Source organism: Macaca thibetana, chromosome 2 (genome assembly GCF_024542745.1).
Source record: "Macaca thibetana thibetana isolate TM-01 chromosome 2, ASM2454274v1, whole genome shotgun sequence".
Taxonomy (NCBI): domain Eukaryota; kingdom Metazoa; phylum Chordata; class Mammalia; order Primates; family Cercopithecidae; genus Macaca; species Macaca thibetana.
In genome coordinates this window covers 5,578,130-5,599,711 of record NC_065579.1, presented here as the reverse complement: position 1 = coordinate 5,599,711, position 21,582 = coordinate 5,578,130, and the positions used below count along the sequence as shown (strand labels likewise).

The 21,582-nt window shown below is 41.5% G+C and overlaps 1 protein-coding gene across 2 annotated transcripts in view; it reads right to left on the bottom strand.

The window, feature by feature from the left end:
• Positions 1–21,582, bottom strand: part of MB21D2 (Mab-21 domain containing 2) — a 119,192-nt gene that overhangs the window by 3,048 nt on the left and 94,562 nt on the right. The window contains exon 2 of one of the 2 annotated variants that reach the window (XM_050779247.1): positions 200–330. The exons of the other annotated variant lie outside the window; for it this stretch is intronic. Within the exon in view, the coding sequence (XP_050635204.1) occupies positions 200–233 (34 nt within the window). The 5' untranslated portion in view covers positions 234–330. The remainder of the gene's footprint in view (positions 1–199; positions 331–21,582) is intronic. 2 annotated transcript variants of the gene reach the window in all.

Here is a 21,582-nt window from a genome sequence, read left to right as displayed (position 1 = left end):
ATGATAGATTTTTCTCTCTTAGTGAAAAGCAGTATCATTTTCAATAATAAACCAGGGCCCTTCTTCCCCCAGTCATCATCTCAGTTAACGGAATTGCCATCCACTCAGTCGTGCAGACTGAAAACCTCAGTACATTTCAACTCTTTGCTGCCCTTCTACTGCCAAATCTTTTCCATGAAACCTCTGCCAGGGTTCTCACCTCCTTCCCTGTTCTCCATCTCTCCTGCCATCATAGGAGGTTCGGCCTTTTTTATCTCTTGCCAAAGCAGTTTTCCTTCCCCAGGCTCTTCGCACTTCACTTTTCGTTGTACCAGCGGTTCTCAGTGTGGGCTGGAGACATTTTCAGGGGTAATGAGTTCGTAACTCTCTTTATAATAATATTAACACATTGTTCGACTTTTTTTTTAAGAGACAGGGTCTTGCTATGTTGCCCAGGCTGGTCTCAAATTCCTAGTCTCAAGCAATTCTCCTACCTCGTCTTCCCCAAGTGCTGGGATTACAGGCATGAGCCACCATGCCCAGTCTTGTTTGACTTTTTTACTGTGTTGCCATTGTACTAATGGCACAAAAACAACGGAGGATAAAACTCCCAGTGCTTTAGCAGCAGCCAAGACACTGATGCCAAACTCTACTAGCAGTCAGTAGATTCTTTACCACTGACATGCATTAGCAATTTTTTTAAAAACCCAGTTTTACTTAAGAAAATCCTTGATGAAGAAAAATAAGTTATTTTATTGAATCTCAACCTTTGAGCCATTAGAAAGATTATTTTCCTAATAGTCTGTGTGAGGAAATGGCAGTAACCATAAAACCTCTCTTCCTTATACTGAAATGGGAAATCTGTTTTCAGGAAAAGCACTCACGTAACTGAGTTGTGAGCTGAACTAGCTTCTTTGTTCATGGAACACCACTTTTACTTTAAAGAACAATGGAAAACTATGGGCTATTTAGATTTGGGTATTTGGCAGACATTTGCTTCAAAAATGAACAAAATGAGCCTGGCTTCAAGGAAACTACTGACAATATTTATTGCCAATGATAAAACTGAAACTTCTAAGAGAAAATTAAATTTAGAAAATTCCGCACCGTGAGCGTGACAGCTTCCCGAATTGTATACGTTTCTGATTAAACTGGCGGTGACATTAACGAATGTGATTTCTGATGAGATTGTGAGTCCTTTTGAGAACCATGTCTCATGTATTAAGCAGGCATAGAAGACTCCGCGCATGCAGTAGGAACATAATTGAAGCTATGACTAAATGATAAGGGAACGAATGCATGAAATTAATAGGTGGATAGCATTAATAGATAGAATGAATTAACATAAATACTTAAAGGCTAGACTAAAATGATTGTTCCATAAACAACATATACATTTTCCCTCCTTCATTATATATGTGCTTATGCTTGATTAGCTGACAAACTACCAGCATCATCCTGTGATTTATTTAACAGCGTTTCCCCAAAGATCATAAAGACCTACCACAAATGATTATAATATTCCATTATTCATTGTAATTCATAGTTTACTCTTCATAGGAGAATCCCAAATCAAATAAACCATATGCACGTGTTTTGTTACTATTATCGTTACACTCTGAATGTTTGTGCCCCCTACTCACATGTTGAAATCCCAACTTTCAATGTGATAGTATTAGGAGCTGGGGCCTCTAATAGGTGGTAGGTGATTAGGCGTGAGAGTGGAGCCCTCATGAGTGGGATTGGTAGCCTTATAAAAGAAACCTCAGAGCGCTTCCTCACCCCTTCTGCCATGTGAGGACACAGCGAGAAGACAGCCCTCTATGAACCAGGAAGCCGTCCCTCACCGGACAATGAATCTGCAGGCACCTTGATCTTGGCTTTCTTGACCTCCAGAATGGCGAGAAAGAAATCCCTGTTGTTTATAAGCTACTCAGTCGAGGTCCTTTGATATAACAGCCTGAATGAACTAAAACAATTATACTTTAAAATTTAACGCTCATTTATTAAATTGTGCTCGTTTTCACTCTTTAAAATCCTATTTTCCAAACCACATGAACCATGAAAAAGTCTTTTATTTAGTACCATTTCCTTACACACAGAAATATGGCACGTTATCATTTTCTTTTTAAAACCGTAAGTTAGCCAACATTATAGTGTCAACAATTCACCACAAAGAACATCCAGCAAACCTGACTTCTTGGCTGTTTCTCACACTATCTGCACTGTGATATGGCATCCAGGTCCCTCTTCAATAAAGGACTTATCCCAGCTGCTTAAATGCTATCCCTTAAGGATTGTCTCAGCTGCAGAAGGCCGTCTTCACCAGGTCAGGTCCTGTGGCTGGGATGGGGGTTGCAGGTGCACATCCAGTAAATGATTAGTGTGGGAGTGTCCCAGCTCAGGATACTCTGAAGGGCCATTCAAACTGAGTTCCCAGTGGGGTTGGCTGTGGCGAATGATGCGCCTGCAGGGAAGCTCAGCTTCTCCTACTTGAACCTGCTTCCTTCCCCACTTCGACAGGTGTAGATCCCAAGGGTGCTGCCTCATAAACATCCTAACTCCATTTCAGAGGCTGCTTCCTGAGAAACCCAGCATACTAAATACTATCTAAGCAAAACAGAAGATACTACCTACTCCCCAAGCAAAAACTGTCTTCAGCATGGAAAATATGTTTTCTTTTTAAGCCAAACTTAATCTGGATTGAGAGTTCTTATAAATGCCAAGACAAAGATCTGTTTCTCAAATGTCATTATCTTTTAATATTAACCTCATCTTTGCCAGGTAAAGAAATACTACCACCCTACGTTTTGGTTATTGCTTTAAAGGATAAAATTGATTTCTCAGATTCAGGTTAGGTTATAAAAATCATTTTCATTATTTTATGAACTCACATGTCAGAACAGTCAGTTTCAGTGAGATATATTTGATAATGAAACAGTGTACTCCTCATTATTTCAAACATTCTTTCATTCTAGCATTCAGAATACCATAAATATACGTGAGAAACACTGTGAAATGCTGTGTTGTGGTTAGTAAGTAAGATCTGAATCTATTAAAGCTATATTGTTATTTGAGTACCACACTGCTGCCTCCTCTTAGGCACAACTAACTCAAAATCCTATGTATCCTTTTGTCCTGGACAGAAGAAAACCGGTTTTGAGCCCACCAGCTAAGACTTGTCTATCTAATCAGGGTAACTTGTGCATTAACAACCTAGAGATAATCTGTCTACAAAAGTGCCACTGAATTTTGCCTTGGATTGTCACAATTCTGTTTGGAGAGTCTTGGGTAAGCCATAGCTAAAACTCCCTTCTGCCCTCTGCTGGATATAAGAAGTTTTAATGTGTTTTCACTTGTCAATATATACACTAGAAAATTCCTGCCAATGATAAAATACTCTCTTTCCTCCCAACTGATGCTTATGCGTCTCGTTAAAATGGTGATCCTTTATTCAAAGGAGTCAACATCAAGTATTTGGCTAAATTCTAATTTTCAGGAGGTAGGGTAATTTTGAACACTTCTTATTCCTTTTAAAGTGAAGAAAGCCCTTTAGCAGCAGAAAGAATACTGCAGACACACATTTACTACGCCCCTAGAAGTTAGAAACAAAGTCCCTAAGGCCACACTGTTCCAGAAGCTAATCCCTTCTTACATCCACATTTCCATTTAGCCTCCCTGAGCGCATTAGTCTGCAATTTTACAAACGATACGGTAACACAACTCGAGCCTTCCCCAGCGTTATACAAGCCCAAATGTCTTCCTTGAAAACTTTCCTGGGCTAAGTTTAAGTGAAAATGAGCTGACATCAGCTATCATGGCAGATGGGTTGCCATGCAACCAAAACACAGGGCTGGAAGGGAAAAAGACAGAGGAGGGAAGCATTTCAACTGTACGCTTTGGCTGTACGGATCAGTTCCAACAAGTGCCATCTCTGCAATGATCCAAGGTTTTTTGTGTAATTATGGGAGGATAAGACTGAGTGACCCTGGCTGTTTAGCTGTGAGATTATCCAAAGGCAGGCGTGGGAACAAAAGGAAGATGCACATACACCACTGAGCTTGTTAGCAGCAAAACAAAAAAAGGATAGAGGATAGCTATTCCCTTGGGTGGGTCTCTTCTTTTCATGGAGGCACTGGCATATGCCTGCTCTTAAGTAAAACTGCCACTCAACCTCCTTTCCTGTGATTCTCCATTTCTTGGTTTTGATATATTTCAGAGAGTTTTTACTTAAGAATATCTTAATAGTACCCTTTTATATAGATACTCAGGTCCTAAGTTTAAGGAATGTGTTTCATGTCATGCTTTCAGTTATCTGCTGATTATCTTTAGAATATCAAGTGAAAAATGGAACTCTGTCTCTGACTTCTTTATGTTCTAGTGAATAAAACTATATCATATTCCACTAAATTGAAATTGCAAACCTTCATCATGCAAACATATAATGCCAGATTGCTAATACGAGAGCACAAAAACTAAGTATCATTTCTTGTTGTCTTTACAAGCCCACTCCAGTAAGTCTGTGAAAGCTCAAATAGAGAGTTCAAGAAATACTAAGTAGATAAGTCAAAATAGTACTTGTATAGATTTCTTTAAAACACACACACACACACACACACACTCTTACATATTTTAAGGGAGAAAGATTTAAAAAAATAAAATTTTTATGTCTTATAATTAAAGTTACAACATTAGATAAATTTTATCTTTTTACATACTTTTGAAACTATATATATATATATGCCTGAATATCTCAGTAATATTCATTGTTTCATATAAAAGAGCTTCCTTTTTTGGCTCCAACTCACGTAGCACACACCAGTAACAAACAGTGTCTTATTCCAGCAGTGGGTTTTAATGGAAGGAAGGGTACAGGGTGGGATGATGTTGACAAAGTCCTTCTTTGATTCTGATGCATCCCCTAGGATAAGTCTCCTTGGTTGACAATAAACAATATAAAACCTTCCTATAAAAATATTATGGCTTATGTTTCCAGGGCGGAAGTATTTTTGTCAAACTTACTTGACATTCTGAGAAACATCTGAGATGTGGGCATGGCCACCTTTTTCTAAGAAAGTCACTCATCTATGAAATACTTAATGACCCCAGTTGGAAAAGGTTTTAGGCCTTTCCTCGTTCATGCCCAGAAATCATCTCTCTGAAGAAAAAACTGGTTCCAAGAAGAGAAATCACTCATTTGAGGTCATATGGCCTTAGTGACAGACTACCAGCATTGTTGCATTCCAACGTTTGTGCAAAGATCAGAACGGCACATGCGCACTGATCTCCCCACGACAATGCACAGTGGCTTCAGGGGGAAGCAGCAGACGTCTCAGGGCAACGTGCCGGCTTTGCATTTTTATTGGTCAAATCTTTAGCGGGACCTGGGACAACTGGCAGAACATGTCTGGCCACCCACACTTATCGTAAGGAGGAAGGGGCCTGGCTTGCCTTGAGAGAGCCATTAGTATTCCCAAATAGACTGTGAGACCCTGGAAATACAGAAGACAAAAACGGAGCTTTCCAGTTTTTCAGTAATATTCTGAGTTATTAGTACTCACAATTATAGTATGTTTTATATGTCAAAGAGTCTGTTTTATTTTGCATAATTTGAGACAACTGCATGTAATCTTACTTTTTAGAAAACTGATTAATTCACATATGGTAATGGCAATGCCCTACTGACCAGACTATACACACACACACACACACACACACACACACACACACACACACACACACACACACACGTGTATAGTACGAGGGCTGATTCAAAAGATACCTCTCAAAGGAGTCTTTCTTTGTACTTCCCCATTCTGATACTGATATGTATGCAAGAACACTGGACTCAAGACAGGCTTGCGCTTGGATCCTGGGCTTGTCATTTACTATTTAAGTGAGGCTGACAAATTAACCTCTCTAAGCAATTCTTTATCTATTAAAAAACAAACAAATTGATGAAAAGTAAGTAAATGCATATAAAAACCCACCCTTACAGGATTGCGATGAAATGTCTAAGCACATCGTCGATATTTAGCTCATTTGCCCCATATGTTCTTCCCTTTTCCTACCACACATAAAACTGGAAGAGCAAATAACGCAGACTCCACAGAGTTATTTCAAAGGTTTAATTAAACAAGATAGTCTATTTAAAGCCTCTAGCACATGCAAGGCACACAAAACATGTCAGAGGAAGGGAAATGAATGAAGTATTCTCTCCCCCGGCTGTACCAAGACTGCTGCTAGCCAAGGCTGCTTTCTCTGAGTGGATGCCATCGTGTGGCACGACACACAGGGTGGCAGGCAGAGGGCAGGCTGCATTCTAGCTCTTTCTTGTCCTCTCACCCAGGTATCCCATGGAATGAACACCCTGTACATCCTAGTGGAGGGTCTTGACCTGAACTCGTAAGTTAGCACTTTCGACACCTACTGTCATTGTGAGCTGTGTTCATGGTGTATCTTTCCTCCTAAACAAGATAACAATACACAATCATCCCTTGGTCCCAGGAACGCCTACATATGCCGAAACGTGTGCATACTCAAGTCCCATGGCTGACCTTGTGGAATCCGCTTACACAACAAGTTGGTCCTCTAAGTAGGTTTCATATCCTTTTCAAATAGTATATTTTCAATCCGCATTTGATTGAAAAATAGCCACCTATAAGTGGACCTGTGCAGCTCAAACCTGTGTTGTTCAAGGGTCAACTGTGAAGCATCTGGCACAGTAACTCACAAAAAGGCATGGCAAATGAAAGATCCTATCTTAGGTGACATCTATAACCTCCTTGTGGTCAAGATTTTTTTGCTGCATTGCTAGTGTAGACTTTAGGTTAGAAGGCACCTGTTTTTTGTGTGTACCATTTCTTTCAATCAACTTGAATATCTCATTAACCATAACCTAGGATTATGGAATCTGCTGCATAATAGAATATGAAATCCTGTCAGCATATGTGTATAAAAGTGTTTACTAATAATCTAAAAGACGGGAAGAAAAAAATGCCTCTCTAATCTTCCATTATTTTCCTTCTTAAAAATTAAAACTGAAGGTCTTAAAAATGGGTGGGCTTTGTCAAAGTCTTACAAGCTATTTTAAACAGAATGAACATGAGTTAGACCTGGATTCAAGTCCAATTCATTCATGCCAACATCAACCACTGTGGACCTTGGTTTCCTTAAACAAAATTGTAGAATAACAACTGGTACAAGTTTGTTGGGTGGTCATGGGAATAAAATGAGAAAATGCACAACAAATTACTTAGTGTGTGGTTTTGTGCTTAGTTGGTAATCAGTAAACAGGGGTTGCTGGCACATGCATACACACACCAATATATTATCAATATTTTTTTTCCCATCAACTAAGTCCTGACCTTTCTTTCTTTTCAGTACTTAGGATAGTTTAAGAACTCATGGTTTTTGCCATTCAGAACTTACCGGCAAGACTCAAAAGAGAGTCGTATTAGCCCTACCTAGCAGCTTCCCAAAGTCACAATAGGGTACAAAAGTTACAGACTGACATTTTATAGGAATGGTGTTCACTTGAGAAGGCTCATTCTTGAAAGGCCAAAAAGAAAAAAAGTGAAAAGCAAGAGTAATGCCAATATGGTGTCAAACAGCTACGTAAGGATACAGAAATGTATCAGGGATGACCACGTTCATGCTCTCCTGCTCTTCAAAAGAACACACAAGCTTGTGATAGAGATGTTCGAAACAAAGTCAACTGTACCCCATCACTGACCCTTTGCCCGGGACCCAGCTGGGTCCGGTTTCCATTCCTTTCTCACTTGGAGATGTATACGTAAACATCTCAAATTACTCCGTATACATAAACATCTTAATTACTCCGAAACTGGAAAGCTGTGTTTAATTGGGGAGGAGAAGGGGGAAGTCTACATTTTAGAAGAAAAATAATGAAGTAGGCCAAGTCCAATAAATTGCAACAAAGATAAAGATAGGATTCAAACCTCAGATTTTACTTATTCACGCAGTAAGTATGAGCGTCTCCTTTGAGCCAGTACTGTGCTAGACACTGAAGAGACAAAGGTGAAGAGAAACACACCACCCCCACTGCAGAATGCTGATTATTTAGTGAGAAAGCCAAGTGTTAACTGTATCAATCAGGATGGGTGAAGTTACGCTGAGTAACAAAGCTAATACCTCAATGACCCGAAACAACCAAGTTTTATTTTTCACTCACACTAGATGACCCTCAAGGGTGAGTGGGGCAGGAGGGATTGGGGGTGCTTTTCTTTCCTTCATTGAGGACCCAGATGGGTAGAGCAAACCATGTCTAGAAAGAACTTCACAGTCACTCTACTGGAGGAAAAGAAGGTTCTAGAAGTTCTCTTTTTGGCAGTTAAATGCTCTGGCATGGAAATGACGTACATCATTTTCATACACAAATCATTGGTCAAACCAGTCACATGGTCCCATCCACACCCATGAAAGAAAGCCCAATTCTACCACATGCTGGGAGAACTGGGAATCTGCGACATGCAGCATGAACAGCTCCCACACGAATCAGATAATTACACACGAATCAACATATGATTAGAAACTGAGATAACAGCACTGAAGCAAATGAATAAGGTCCTAGCCAAAACGCATAACAGGAATAGGAGGAGTGAAAATTGTTTAGCCTGAAAAACAGAAAATTCAAAAAGTCTATGAGAGCCATCTTCAGATACCTGATAAGCTGTGCTAGTAAAGGAGAAACGGAATTTACCTCTATGGTTTCGCTGAGTAGATAGAGGGAGACGTTTTCAGTGTAATGTTGTGTACTCACTCATCCGGCAGAATCTTCTAGCAAGGCTGCCTGTGGAGGCAGTACCTTTCCTATCCCAAGAGAGGATCAATCAGAATCTTCAGCAGGGATGGAGTCTCAGTATAGATGTCTTCCGAGGTGGCTGCCCATCCCAAGAACCTACTACTTAAAACAGACAACTGTAACGTAGACTTCTAGAGCCACCTATGACCATCCAGGGTGGGCCCAGTCACAGTGGCTGTAAGAAGACTCTGAGCATTACGCCCAAAGGCTGGATGCCGCCCTTCCTTCTCATCTGGCCTACCCTATGTCATTTGTAACCTGCAGCCCTGCTGCTGTCACATCCTCCAGTCGACTTCACCAACTTTACAAAGAGAGAACTAGCACTAGCAATGACACACACAACAGCAGAAGAAGAGCTGAATTTATAGTACGCGTTTGAAGTACATGCATCTCATGACAAGGACTCTCTGAGAAGGGCACAAACATTTATGGCACTACCATGCACTAAGGCACAGGCTGAATGCTTTACCTGTGTCATCTTGTTCAATCTTCTCGGCCCTTTCAAGTGGGCAATAGTGTCCCCCCCACTCCTTTTTTTTATGAGACGGAGTCTCGCTCTGTCACCAGGCTGGAACACAGTGGTGCAATCTCAGCTCGCTGCAACCTCCATCTCCCGGGTTCAAGTGATTCTCCTGTCTCAGCCTCCCAAGTAGCTGGGACTACAGGTGTGCACCACCAAGTCTGGCTAATTTTTGTATTTTTAGTCGAGACGGGGTTTCACCACATTGGCCAGGATGGTCTGGATCTTTTGACCTCGTGATCCACCTGCCTAGGCTTCCCAAAGTGCTGGGATTACAGGCGTGAGCCACCATGCCCAGCCTAGTGTCCCCATTTTACAGATAAGAAAATTAAGAAAAATAGCAGCCAAATAAATTGTTTATGGCCATGATAGCTGACCTGGGATCCAAATTCAAGTTGATCCTCTGCTGCTTTCCTGTATTAAATGGGCTTTCCTAGGAGAGAACAAACAACGTAATACCTTGGGCCTTTAGAACTGCCACATAAACAGTATAGGAAACGGTAAGTAGAAATTTATTTCTCCATCCAAAAATGGAACAAATTCTATTTTGGAGTAAACAGATTTCTAGAGCAGATTAAAAACTGACTTTAGTCATCTCTGGGGAATAAAGTATATGAGCAAATGGGTCAAGGATCATAGGAAAAAGATGATTATAAATGACATTATAAAAAGATATGTAGTGCTGAGATACACAGCTATGTGAGTGCACGCGTGTGCAAGTGTGTATGTGTTGCATACTTAGCTCTTGGACAACTTTCAAAGAACATTCCACCAGTGTTTTAATCACAACGGCATCCTTGAAATTCTTTCAGGCTCCCAGGACAAACTCTGAAAATATTCCCACGTATTCAGATGCGTAGTCTAAGATGTTATTTTAACCCAACATCAGAGCCTTCATTTGAAGGTCATACGCCCTAAGTTTCTACTACGAGGTTGAGGAGGCAGGTGGAGGTAGCCAGGAACATGATTGCCAAAAACATACTAACCGCAAGGCCAGGAGCTTTTACTGAACTCTGAGGCAACAAAGTCTTTTCCCTTTACAGACAAGCAGTATCTATCACGGTCACATTATGTCTCTGTACAAAACTCTTATCAGGCACACTGAGATATGGAGAAAGAAACAAAGAATTCTGTGTCTTCTCTAAAAACAAAAACTGGTATCCATCAAACTGTGATAAGGGATAATGCTCCTTGTGACGAGCACCCTAAAAAAATGTGTCACTATCCATGTAAAAGAGACCCTGAATTGGTGATCTACATTACACACTCGAATTTGCTAAATTAGTTTAAAAATGATCCCAATTTATATAAAGAAGCCTCCTCCTCCAAAGGACTTACAATCTATCACTGGCAAGTCAAAGAAGACCCTGTCTTACTTTAGACAAGTTTACTAACTTTGTAAACTTAGAAATTTTCAAACATACACGCTAGTAGGTATAACAGTATAATAAATTCCCACATATCCATCACCTAACTTCAACAATTATGTTTGCCATTCTTATTTCATTTATTCCATTTTTTTGGCCCAGTATGTTAAGGTAAATCTCAGACAACCTATAATTTTACCCATAAACAACACTTTCTCAATTAGACAAAGACATTTGTCTAAAGACTTTTTAAGTATAACCACCACTCTCATAGCTAAACAAAATTAATAACAGTTCCTTGTTATTACAGACCTCACTTGACTTTACATTGTTCCTAATATATGAGTACGCTTGTGTGTGTGCGCACGCACACATGCATGTATGTGATTTTGTTGATATCCTGCCCTGTGTCCCCAGCCCATCCCTGGGTCCACTTGCAGCTGTGACAGGCAGTCCCCCAGATGTTCCCAGTCCCTCTCCTCAAGTGCCAGTGACTCTGCCCCTTTGCCTAAAGGCAACCTCTCTCCAGCCACTGCCAGGAAGTACAGGGGAGTTAATGCAAGAGAACCGACACCATAGGGGCAACTGTCAACCAATGGGGCAGAATCAGTAGATAAATGCCCTGGCTTCTTCCCCAGACTCTGTGCGCGATTCTACATTGGGTTCTACACAACCTCTCAGATTAACCCATTCAACTGCTTATTAATAGACAGAACCTTTATTGGCTTTTCTCCCTTCTGTCTCAATTGCTCTGTTCCCTCACTCCTGTTTCTTTGTGTCACCTCCCATGTGAACTACCACAGCAAAGTAATTCTTGTTTCTGGAACTGTAGTGGATGGGGGGTGTAAATCAGGGACAGACAGGCTCATGTCTGTTAATAATTCTTGATGAAATTATATTTCATACGGACAACTGGCCATGAGCCTGGAAGCCTAAGCTGATGATAAGGGATTACTTGCTCCTTCCCACAACCAGTTATAGATCCATTACACGTCTTATAAAACTAGATCTGAGAACAATTCTCAAAAACAGTTCATTAGCCTTCTCAGAGCAGCAAGCTTGCTTTTCTGTGCATTTACAGCTGGCATCTTCCCTATTATTTCTTGCTTTGTTGTTATCTCAATTCTCACTTCCCAAGGGACATTTTTAAGACCTCTGGAAAGCTTTGGAGAGGTGAAAATCCATATATTCTTCAGATACAAGCATTTTTTTCCTTAAATTCCAAAGAGAACAATGGGGATTAAGGTTGGGGAAGGTGAATTTAAAAAAACAACTCACTCCAGGAACCAACCTTCAGAGTGGAGTTTTGTTCAAACAGACTCACCTTACTTATACATAAAAGCCTCAAGCCAAATTTAAAGACCAAAACAACGTTTCTCTTTCAGCCTCTGTTGATGATTATTCCGTCTCTATTCCTCTAAATTGTACAGAAATAATTCTAAATGATATGTTTAGTCTCTTTGTTCAATCACCTTTTGTCCGTACTTTCTTTTGTGTGTGTTTGGTTTTTTGGGGGGTTTTTTGCATTATTATTATTATTATTATTATTATTATTTTGGAGATGGAGTCTCACTCTGTTGCCCAGGCTGAAGTGCAGTGGCACGATCTTGGCTCACTGAAACCTCTGATTCCCAGGTTCAAGCAATTCTCCTGCCTCAGTCTCCCAAGTAGCTGGGATTACAGACGTGCGCCACCACACCCGGCTAATTTTTGTATTTTTAGTAGAGACAGGGTTTCACCATGTTAGTCAGGCTGGTCTCAAACTCCTGACCTCAAATAATCCACCCACCTCGGCCTCCCAAGCTGCTGGGATTACAGGCATGAGCCACCATGCCCGGCCGTACTTTTTTTTAGTGTAGTGCTTACACTAATTATCAATTATGTGTTTACCTGTCAGTGTCCCTCTGATGGCTTGTGTATCTCCCACCCTAACACAAGAGAGGTTCAGCAGAGTAAGCTGAATCAATAAACAGATGGTGTAGCCTAATTACATAATTTACTAAAATAAACTCTTTTTTTTTTTTTTTTGAGATGGAGTCTCGCTCTGTCACCCAGGCTGGAGTGCAGTGGCACGATCTTGGCTCACTGCAAGCTCCGCCTCCCAGGTTCATGCCATTCTCCTGCCTCGGCCTCCTGAGTAGCTGGGACTACAGGAGCCCGCCGCCTCACCCGGCTAGTTTTTTGTATTTTTAGTAGAGACGGGGTTTCACCGTGTTAGCCAGGATGGTCTCGATCTCCTGACCTCGTGATCCGCTGCCTTGGCCTCCCACAGTGCTGGGATTACACAGGTGTGAGCCACGGTGCCTGGCCAATAAAGTCTGTCTTTATAGAGGATAAAACCATCAGTTGCTATAGTTAGACTGACAACACTGTCATTGTCAGACATGATGAAAGGCTCCAGAGCCTCTCTATCTGCAAGCAAGGGAATCACATCACATGCTCAGAAGAGATGAAGGAGAAGCTAGCGGCTTGTTAATGAACTGTGCTGTAACTACACAGACACGTCCCCTCTTGTTCTTTGAGGATAATTTAGCTCTAGGACATTCTCCAAAGCACCAATTTTTAGTCAACAATCTCATCAGGGAAGCAGGAGAAAAGTTACTATATAACTATAGTGTGATCTATGATCAAAGTCTAATACCTGATTTCTAAAAAGATTAAAACCATGTATTTTTTTTCCCTTGATGTGTAAGTGGAGAACCTATAAATCAATGGATTCCTTACTAAGCCATTCCCAAAAACTGCCAGGAGATGGCATCCACACTCTACTCATTTATTAAGAGTTTCTAGCTGGGCTCCGACGTCTTACAATCCTAGAATAAAATCTTCGGGAAAACAAGCTCATCGACGGGCTAAAATATGATAAGCCTACATTAAAAGCATCAGTCCCAGGCCTATTTACTTTGAGGTTCCACCTAGTGACTTACAACCTTTTCCGTTTAGTTCCCCTGAGAAAATCCTCCTGATAATTTAGGAGCTGAAGGGATCATCTAGGTTGAGCCAAGACTGAAAGACGCTTTGTCTTGGCAAGCAACGTGGCTGACAATGGGTTCCCAACGCATATTCAGGAGCTCTTCGCAAGGCAGAGTGGTCCGCTTGCACTTACTGCAGCTAATTTTTTTTTTCTTTAATGAATAAAGCTTCAGGTTCCAGGAAAAAAAGAAAAAGAAATCAGAGGAAACAGCCTTTGATGTTATGAGGTTAAGACACTACTCTTCCTTCTAGACTGTTTCATTCTGACTACAAGTGAAAAAATACACTGAAGACTTTAGGAGCTCAGATGATTAATAAAAAGAAAAATTTTTAACCTGTCTTCAATCAAGTCAAAATAAACAATACATATATTGTGTGATGCTTTGCGGTTTCCAGAGAATGGCCACAATCATTTCCCATTTGCTCCCTATAATTACTTGAAGAGGAGCTCCGGAATTCTCACTGCAGGGACGTGGAGGCTGAGGCTCCTGGCCCTAAGTAACGAGTCAAGATGAGTACACAGAGTATCCACCTAGTTCTTTGGCCTAAACCAGACTAAAACTAATCTGGCCACACACAATTATGTTGAAGGAAAGATAGAGGATCATTTTTTTCCCCATCAAGTTGTCAATCTGTTGCAAGGTGGGAGAAAGGGCTCAAACTGTACAGTGTGCTCTATTGGGAGGAATCTATGACAGTTAGAGCCAGACTGCCTGGGTTACTGAGAAGATTCCCTTCTTTCCTTACCTATGCCAGCAAAATACACACACATCCTTCCTGAAAAATAACTTGTCTTTAAGTGCCGATAGCCAAGTGCTTAATAGCTATTAATCAATTTTCCACACGGCTTATTCACAATGACCTCCTGCTTCTTCCACATGGTTTATTCACAATGACCTCCTGCTTCTATTGTTTTTGCCTTCATTTAAATAAGTAAATGTTATTTCAAATATTAATTTCCTCAATCTAGTTTTCAAATCACAAATCAGTAATATCCTAAAAACATGCTATTTTGAAAAATAATGAGTACGTTATTAAGTCTTAGAAGTATTTCCATCGTGTAAAGCTGGAATGTTTGATACATCCAGAAGATACATCCAGATTAGTATAGCTACACCCATCACTGTAATTTAAGAAAGGACTAAGGGATCAAATGAGTTTTTCCAAGGAAAACAGACATTAAAAAAAAATACTGACAGGCTAACAGACTAATAAAGAGCTGAATCTACTGAGACAGAATTGCCCACCTGATACTTGCTTTCAGTATGTGGGTAAAAACATACTTTATTGTTTGAGCTTGAAAATGTTCAGACCAAAAGAAGTCAGACTTAACCAGCCAAAGCCCTCTGCAGAAGTTGAAATTTGCAGTTTAAAAGCACGGGTAGATCATTTAAGAGGGCAAAGCTGCAGTGTTTTTAAATCCACGCCTGCTCAATAAAAAAAGTCTTAGACAAAGTCAAAGATGAGTCTCGTAATGCTGACATGGGAGAGTCATATTCTGAGAGATGGCTTTTTTCATCTACTTTCCCCCAACCATCTAAAAATGGATCAAGTTGGTGGATGAACAGTGGCATTCAAATATTCTAGCCAGAAATTATTAACCAAATGATGGCTACTAAGGGAGAAACGGAGCCAGAACTGACTTTCAAGGTTATTTATTCAACTGCCATGGTACATATGAGGTTGCTAAGGCCCAAAAAGCAAAGGTGACACAGCACTGCACCTGGCACAGGTGCCAGAAATAGAACCCAAAGTCCTCGATTCTCAATCCAGACCTCTCTACTTCATATATGGCTCTCGAACCGCGAGGCTTGTTAAAAATGCAGGTTCCCATGTCTCACCCCACAAGGACGGAAGCATAATCTCCAAGGAGACATGTGTTTAAAACTAGCAATGTTGAAATGCTTTTAAAAATTGAGACCGCCTCTCTCTCAATTTCAAAGTAGAAAGTTTAACTGCATGAAATCAGTAAAGGCAAAGCTGTCAAGTTAGAGGAAGGAATTTACTGTCTCAGTAATTCTCTAAGAGCTGAGACTGGCTACTCTTCAAATCAGGAAAGACACGTTTGGCGGGCTTTTGGAAACACGGTAGTAAATGAGATTCAGGAGGGATGTGGCAGGTCTCATTCTGTACCACCAGGGAATTCATTCATCTCTAACCACCCAGGTATTCATTTACTTTGAAAGAAAATGATGTTTTTGTGCTAGATTTCTGCTATTTTTTCAGGGCCTGTTATCTCCCTCTACCCATCAGATAGGGATGGATTTTTGTCCTCTATTCAACCTCAAGCATAGACAAAGTGATTGCATCACCAGCCGAATCCTTAAGGACAACTGGCGCTCATACCACACTTTGCATGGGAGCACATATGTGGGTCAGTGAGTATCAAGTGTCAAGCTGACTTGGCAGCCAAGCAATAAACCTGCAGTGATGGCCACAATTACAGCTCAGCTCTCAAAACCAAAGATCACACAGTTTGAACAGAGGTGTACAATATCCAAAGCTATCAATTGTCCCAGAGTTGAATTTAGAGACGATAGATTAAATACAGACACCTGTATTTATACTGTGTCCCTTCCAAAAGTCCAGTTTGGGTTTTATAGTGAAGTGGCAAAAAGACTAGAGGACAATTTATTTTTTTTTTTAAAGATGGTGCCGACTTGAAAAAGGTTATTAAAGGACTCAAGTGTGCTATGATTGTGAGATGCAAAAATCCCATTTTGAAGATAGTGACAAAAATGACATTTTGTACACAGACCTAAGTCTTGTTATGAGAGTAACTTTCAGATGAAAAATTCCGTAATTCCAATCTAAAAAGAGGTGGTTTGAGGAGAAACTTGCCAGTAAAATCAGATGAAGTTTTCATTCTTTCCACTAGAGGTCACGCCTTCCTAATTTTTTTTAGTTATTGGACTGGCTCCAATCCAAAGAGTAAGGCCTGAGGTTGAATATAAATTTTTAAAATTAATACCTGATTTTACTGGTATGCTTTCAAAGTGAGTCAGAACACAGTGCTTCTTGCTGGTGAATTTCAAATGCCCACATGCTGTTTGCAGCAATTCTGCTGTCACCATGGGATGTCACATCTGTTGTTGATAAGATTCACAGCGTTGCCGGGCACGGTGGCTCACGCCTGTAATCCCAGCACTTTGGGAGGCCGAGGCGGGCGGATCACAAGGTCAGGAGATCGAGACCACGGTGAAACCCCGTCTCTACTAAAAATACAAAAAATTAGCCGGGCGTGGTTGTGGGCGCCTGTAGTCCCAGCTACTCGGGAGGCTGAGGCAGGAGAATGGCGTGAACCCGGGAGGCGGAGCTTGCAGTGAGCCGAGATCGCGCCACTGAACTCCAGCCTGGGCGACAGAGCGAGACTCCGTCTCAAAAAAAAAAAAAAAAAAAAAAAAAAAGATTCACAGCGTTGAGGTGAACAAGGAAGACAGAAAAGAAGGATGCCAGAAGAGATGATGTGGATGACGTGATAGAAAGATTATTAATTTAGGATACAGGCAAGCTTGAATGTGGACCTTAGCTTCATGATTTATTAGCTGTGTGACATTTGGATAAGTTACTTGACTTTCTGAAACTTCAGTTTCCTCATTAAAAAAAAAAATTGGGGGTAATATCAATCTTTCTCACAAGGTTCTTGTGACACTTGACTGAAATAGTTACATAAAGCTCCAAGTACAGTTTCTGGAACTTTGCAATACTGAGAAAATGTAATTGCATTTTTAAAATCATATTCTGTTCACACTTCTGTAAGTTAATGAGTAACACTCTTCCTTATCCTGTTATTTGGGCGTCTGACTTTTAAAAATAAATATTCCAATATTTTTTCTATCTATTCTACCACCTTCCTCCTTGTTTTTCTTTTAATTTTAGTTTTTAACAAGTAATGTAGTCATGTGGTTCAACATTCAACAGCACAGATGTGACTCTGGAGGGGAGGATCTGTGTTTGAGTCACCCCTTTATTACCAAGAGCTCCTCATGCAGTGCTTTGTAATGCAAGTAACTGTGTGTCAAGTAATGTGGGTTGAGTGGGTGAAACCTCTTGACAACTCTGACAGCTTTGTAAGGGACAGAAAACACTTGGAATGAAAAATTACCACAAAGCACCTGGTAGATAGGAGAGAGGGAAGGAGGGAAGGAAGAAGGGAAAGAAGAGAGAAAGAAAGGAAGGGGAAAAAACAGACACACGGATTTAGCTTTATATCATCTTTTACAGGACTCAATGATGACAGCTAGCATCACTGCAAGCAGTAAATCTGTCATCATTAAACAGGTACCACCAGAGCCCTGCACCATCATTCAGGTGACAAATACTTCAGATTCTGTCCCTAAAATGTTTGTGGTGTAGTGTGCTCCCTGCACACCCCATGCCACTGTGTGTCCCTGTAACAGTCCAGCCAGGGTCCCCATGCCACTGTGTGTCCCTGTAACAGTCCAGCCAGGGTCCCCATGCCACTGTGTGTCCCTGTAACAGTCCGGCCAGGGTCCTCACATCTCTCACAGGGACAACTGCAATACCTCCGAACTACACTCTGCTCCCACCAGCGCATCCAGCACGGGCTGCCAGAAGGAGCTTCTTGAAAGATGGGCTCTAATGACATCACTCACCTGCTCAAAATCCTCGCACGGTGCCCCCATCTCCATAGCCAAGGCCTCCCACACTCTGAGGCCAACCTCCATTTTCGTCCCTGTCTTAACCGCTCCCCTATGTTCTGAATTGTCTCCAACCACCAAACGGATCCCCCACAATATGCTAGTCCCCCAAATATGTCCAGTGCTTTCCAGTCCCCAGCCTCTACTCGTTCTCTTCTGTGTACCCTCCCTCCTCCTTGCCTGCTGAAATCCTGCCAATTCTTCCCACCTAAAAGCTTTTGCCTCCTCACCCTCCACAGTCATACACATTATTTCCCGTCCCCCTTCGTACAGCGTTTGTACTACAGCTATCTGAGCTCATTCTCATGTCTCACACGAGACCATGAGTTTTTTGAAGACAGGAATGGAGCCTTATTCACCTGCATCCCCGTGCGTTGTGTGTCTGAGGTTTAGGCCACTGAGATCTAGAAACAGTCTGACCTGCTACAGAATATGTCACGGCAACATGAACTGCTTATACAGGATTGGCAGACAGAAAAATGACGTCAGCACAATTAAAAGTTGTAGTGCTTTCACATGCAGTTTTCCTAGAATGCTAATATTTTGTACAATCAAGAACTAGCAGCTTTAAAAAATGTACTCAAACACAGAACACAGCAAGTCACAGAGTCCTCAGCTCAGACGGACATGTGGTTCTTGGTTCAGAAAGCATGTGGCGTTTCTTTTTGTACTGCTGCCTACTGTATCCTTGTCTCTAAAACTCAACAACTTAATCTATTCCTTACAGTCAATCAAGCCATCTTCAACCATTTTTAAAGGTAAAGTCCTTTTTAGAGTAGTATTTCTTTTTTTTTTCGTGTTTCTTTTGCTTTTGTTAATGTCCTGCTTACAAAGTCAAATAGGTTTTGGGTGATATGCTCATAAGCCTGCTTTTCCTGTAAGTCATGCTTGTTTTCAGAATGCAATTGTGCAGAATATGAAGATTTTAAGGAATATATATATTATATTGTTATATAAGTGCCTAGACCAGTGTTCCGTTGGAGATAGAAGGCCAACTGCTGGTCTTAATAAATGAATGATTACAAGGTCCCTCAATACAGTTCCCTTGAATGTCAATTGTTTGAGCCAGCTCTCACCTAACTGAATATCCGAGAGGCAGGAATAGAGCTTTTTTTTGCTAGAATCTGAACTGCCAATGGAAACGCTCTTGGGCAAGACAGGCGGACCTGACCTGGCACTGGAATATAAGTGACTCATAGTTTTCCTGGATAGCTGAGCATGTCTGAAGAATGCTAGGTCTCGGGGCTCCTGAAGAGGGAGAGGCCATCTGGGGGCAAAAGGGAAGGGAGAAGAAGAAAAGAGAGATAGGAATCCATGTTTACAGAGAATCTGCTAAGGCCCAGTTATATATTAAGATTTATATGCAAACATCTTTGAGACTTAATCCTCAATTGACATTTAGAAAGGCAGGCTCAGTGGTGAAGGGGTTTACCCACAGTGACTAACACAGGGTTGCCTGAATCCAAAACACTGGCTTTTCACGGCAATGGTGGTTTCCAAACCTAGCTCAAGGGCTGGACCTCCGGAGGAGCCCTGTAATAAGTGGAGGGTAGAGGTGGAAGATGAAGTGCAAGGAAAGAGTGTGAGAGTCAAGTGAGCAGAACCTGGGCTTCCTACCCCCGCTTCAACCACGTGGATGGGTTTTACACATTGGGCTTCCTCTTATGCTTCTATTTGAAGGAAGAGTCCTATAGTTTTAAAAGGGAGATGGGGAAAGGGTTAGAAAATCACTGCATCATATCAAGCTGCCTATTTCCCAATTCTGCCTGAGGCTGGCCCCTCAGCAGAAAAATAAATCAGTGCTTACAAAAGATCTTCTATGCAGACCACTGTTGGAGGGGTCCCCAAGTTCCTTCTCTAATCATTCCAAAGCTGTCTCAAAAGACTACTCTTCACCAACTGTACCCACTTGTTCAACTATTTTTACCCATTTCCAGGTATTCCAGCTTGGGAGGCACCTGACATCCATCTGTAGAAGTGCAGGCAGCTTGGAGAGCAGGCCCTGCAGCTCCTGCTCTGGGGACGAGCTCTGAACCTGAAGCAGGACACCCAGGGCCTAGTCCTGGTGCTCCCTACAAGGGGGTAGGAGGATCACCTCCTCTCCTTAGGCTTCTGTTTCCTTGGCTACCAAGTAAGCTGGGTGGAATACATGGTTTTTAATGTCCTTCTGACTTTCCGGACTCTATACATAAATAAGTGTGTTTGTGTTTCTGTGGGGGAGACAAAGGGGAGGGAGGTGCGGTATTAAGAGTGAGTTTGTATAACAGCAAGTCAGGGCTAAGATGTATAGAAGTACACACCCCCCAGAAACACATAGAGGCATATGCAGATCCTTCAGACAGATTTCTCTAAAATTTTTGGGTGTCATGAAACAGACTGTAAAAAAGAAAACAATGACATTATGAATGCTGATTTAACTTAAGCACAACAGAGGAAGGCAGACCTTGAACTCCTCAGAGATAACAACTTTGGATAATATAAAAGGTAATTTCAGATCTTTCCAAAGGCCTTTCGAAGTCCAGGGATGAGGTTCTGTGTTGCAGGGAAAGGACTCACACATAATTTTTGTTAAAATGATTAGAAAGAAAATAACAGGCACTGGATTTACAGCCAGTCTCCGGGCAATGAATGATTTGTCACCTTCTTCTTCCGTTATTGATTCTCGCCTATAGACAGACAAGGAATGACTGCTGATGAAAGTGCCTGTGTAGAGGCCACTCAGACTGTGTCAAACATTCCTCCAGCGTCCCGCCCCGGGCTCTCTGCAAAGGCCCAACCTCCTCAGAGATGCTCTGCTGCCTCATTCAGCCAGCATTTGGAGGTTCAACTTCTGACTACCTATCTCGCAGCTGCACCCTGCTTTCCATCCCCACAAATCCTATTTTCTGACACGGGGGCTCGCTCTGTCACCCAGGCTGAAATGCAACGGTGTGATCATGGCTCACTGCAGCCTCAAACTCTTGGGCTCAAGCAATCCTCTCACCTCTGCCTTTTGAGTATCCAGGACTACAGGTGGTGCCACCACACCCAGCTTTTTTTAATTATTATTTTTTGTAGCGATGAGGTCTTGCTATGTTGCTCAGATTAGTTGCGAACTCCTGGCCTCAAGCCATCCTTCACACCCATCCCTCACAAATCCATTTTAAACAAATAGAACATTATGTACCCTTCAAATAACAATGAACACATCATTTATTTGACTAATGCTGCTGCCTTCCAGAACTTGCTAATGTCACTATCCACTGGCACCTGGGCTCT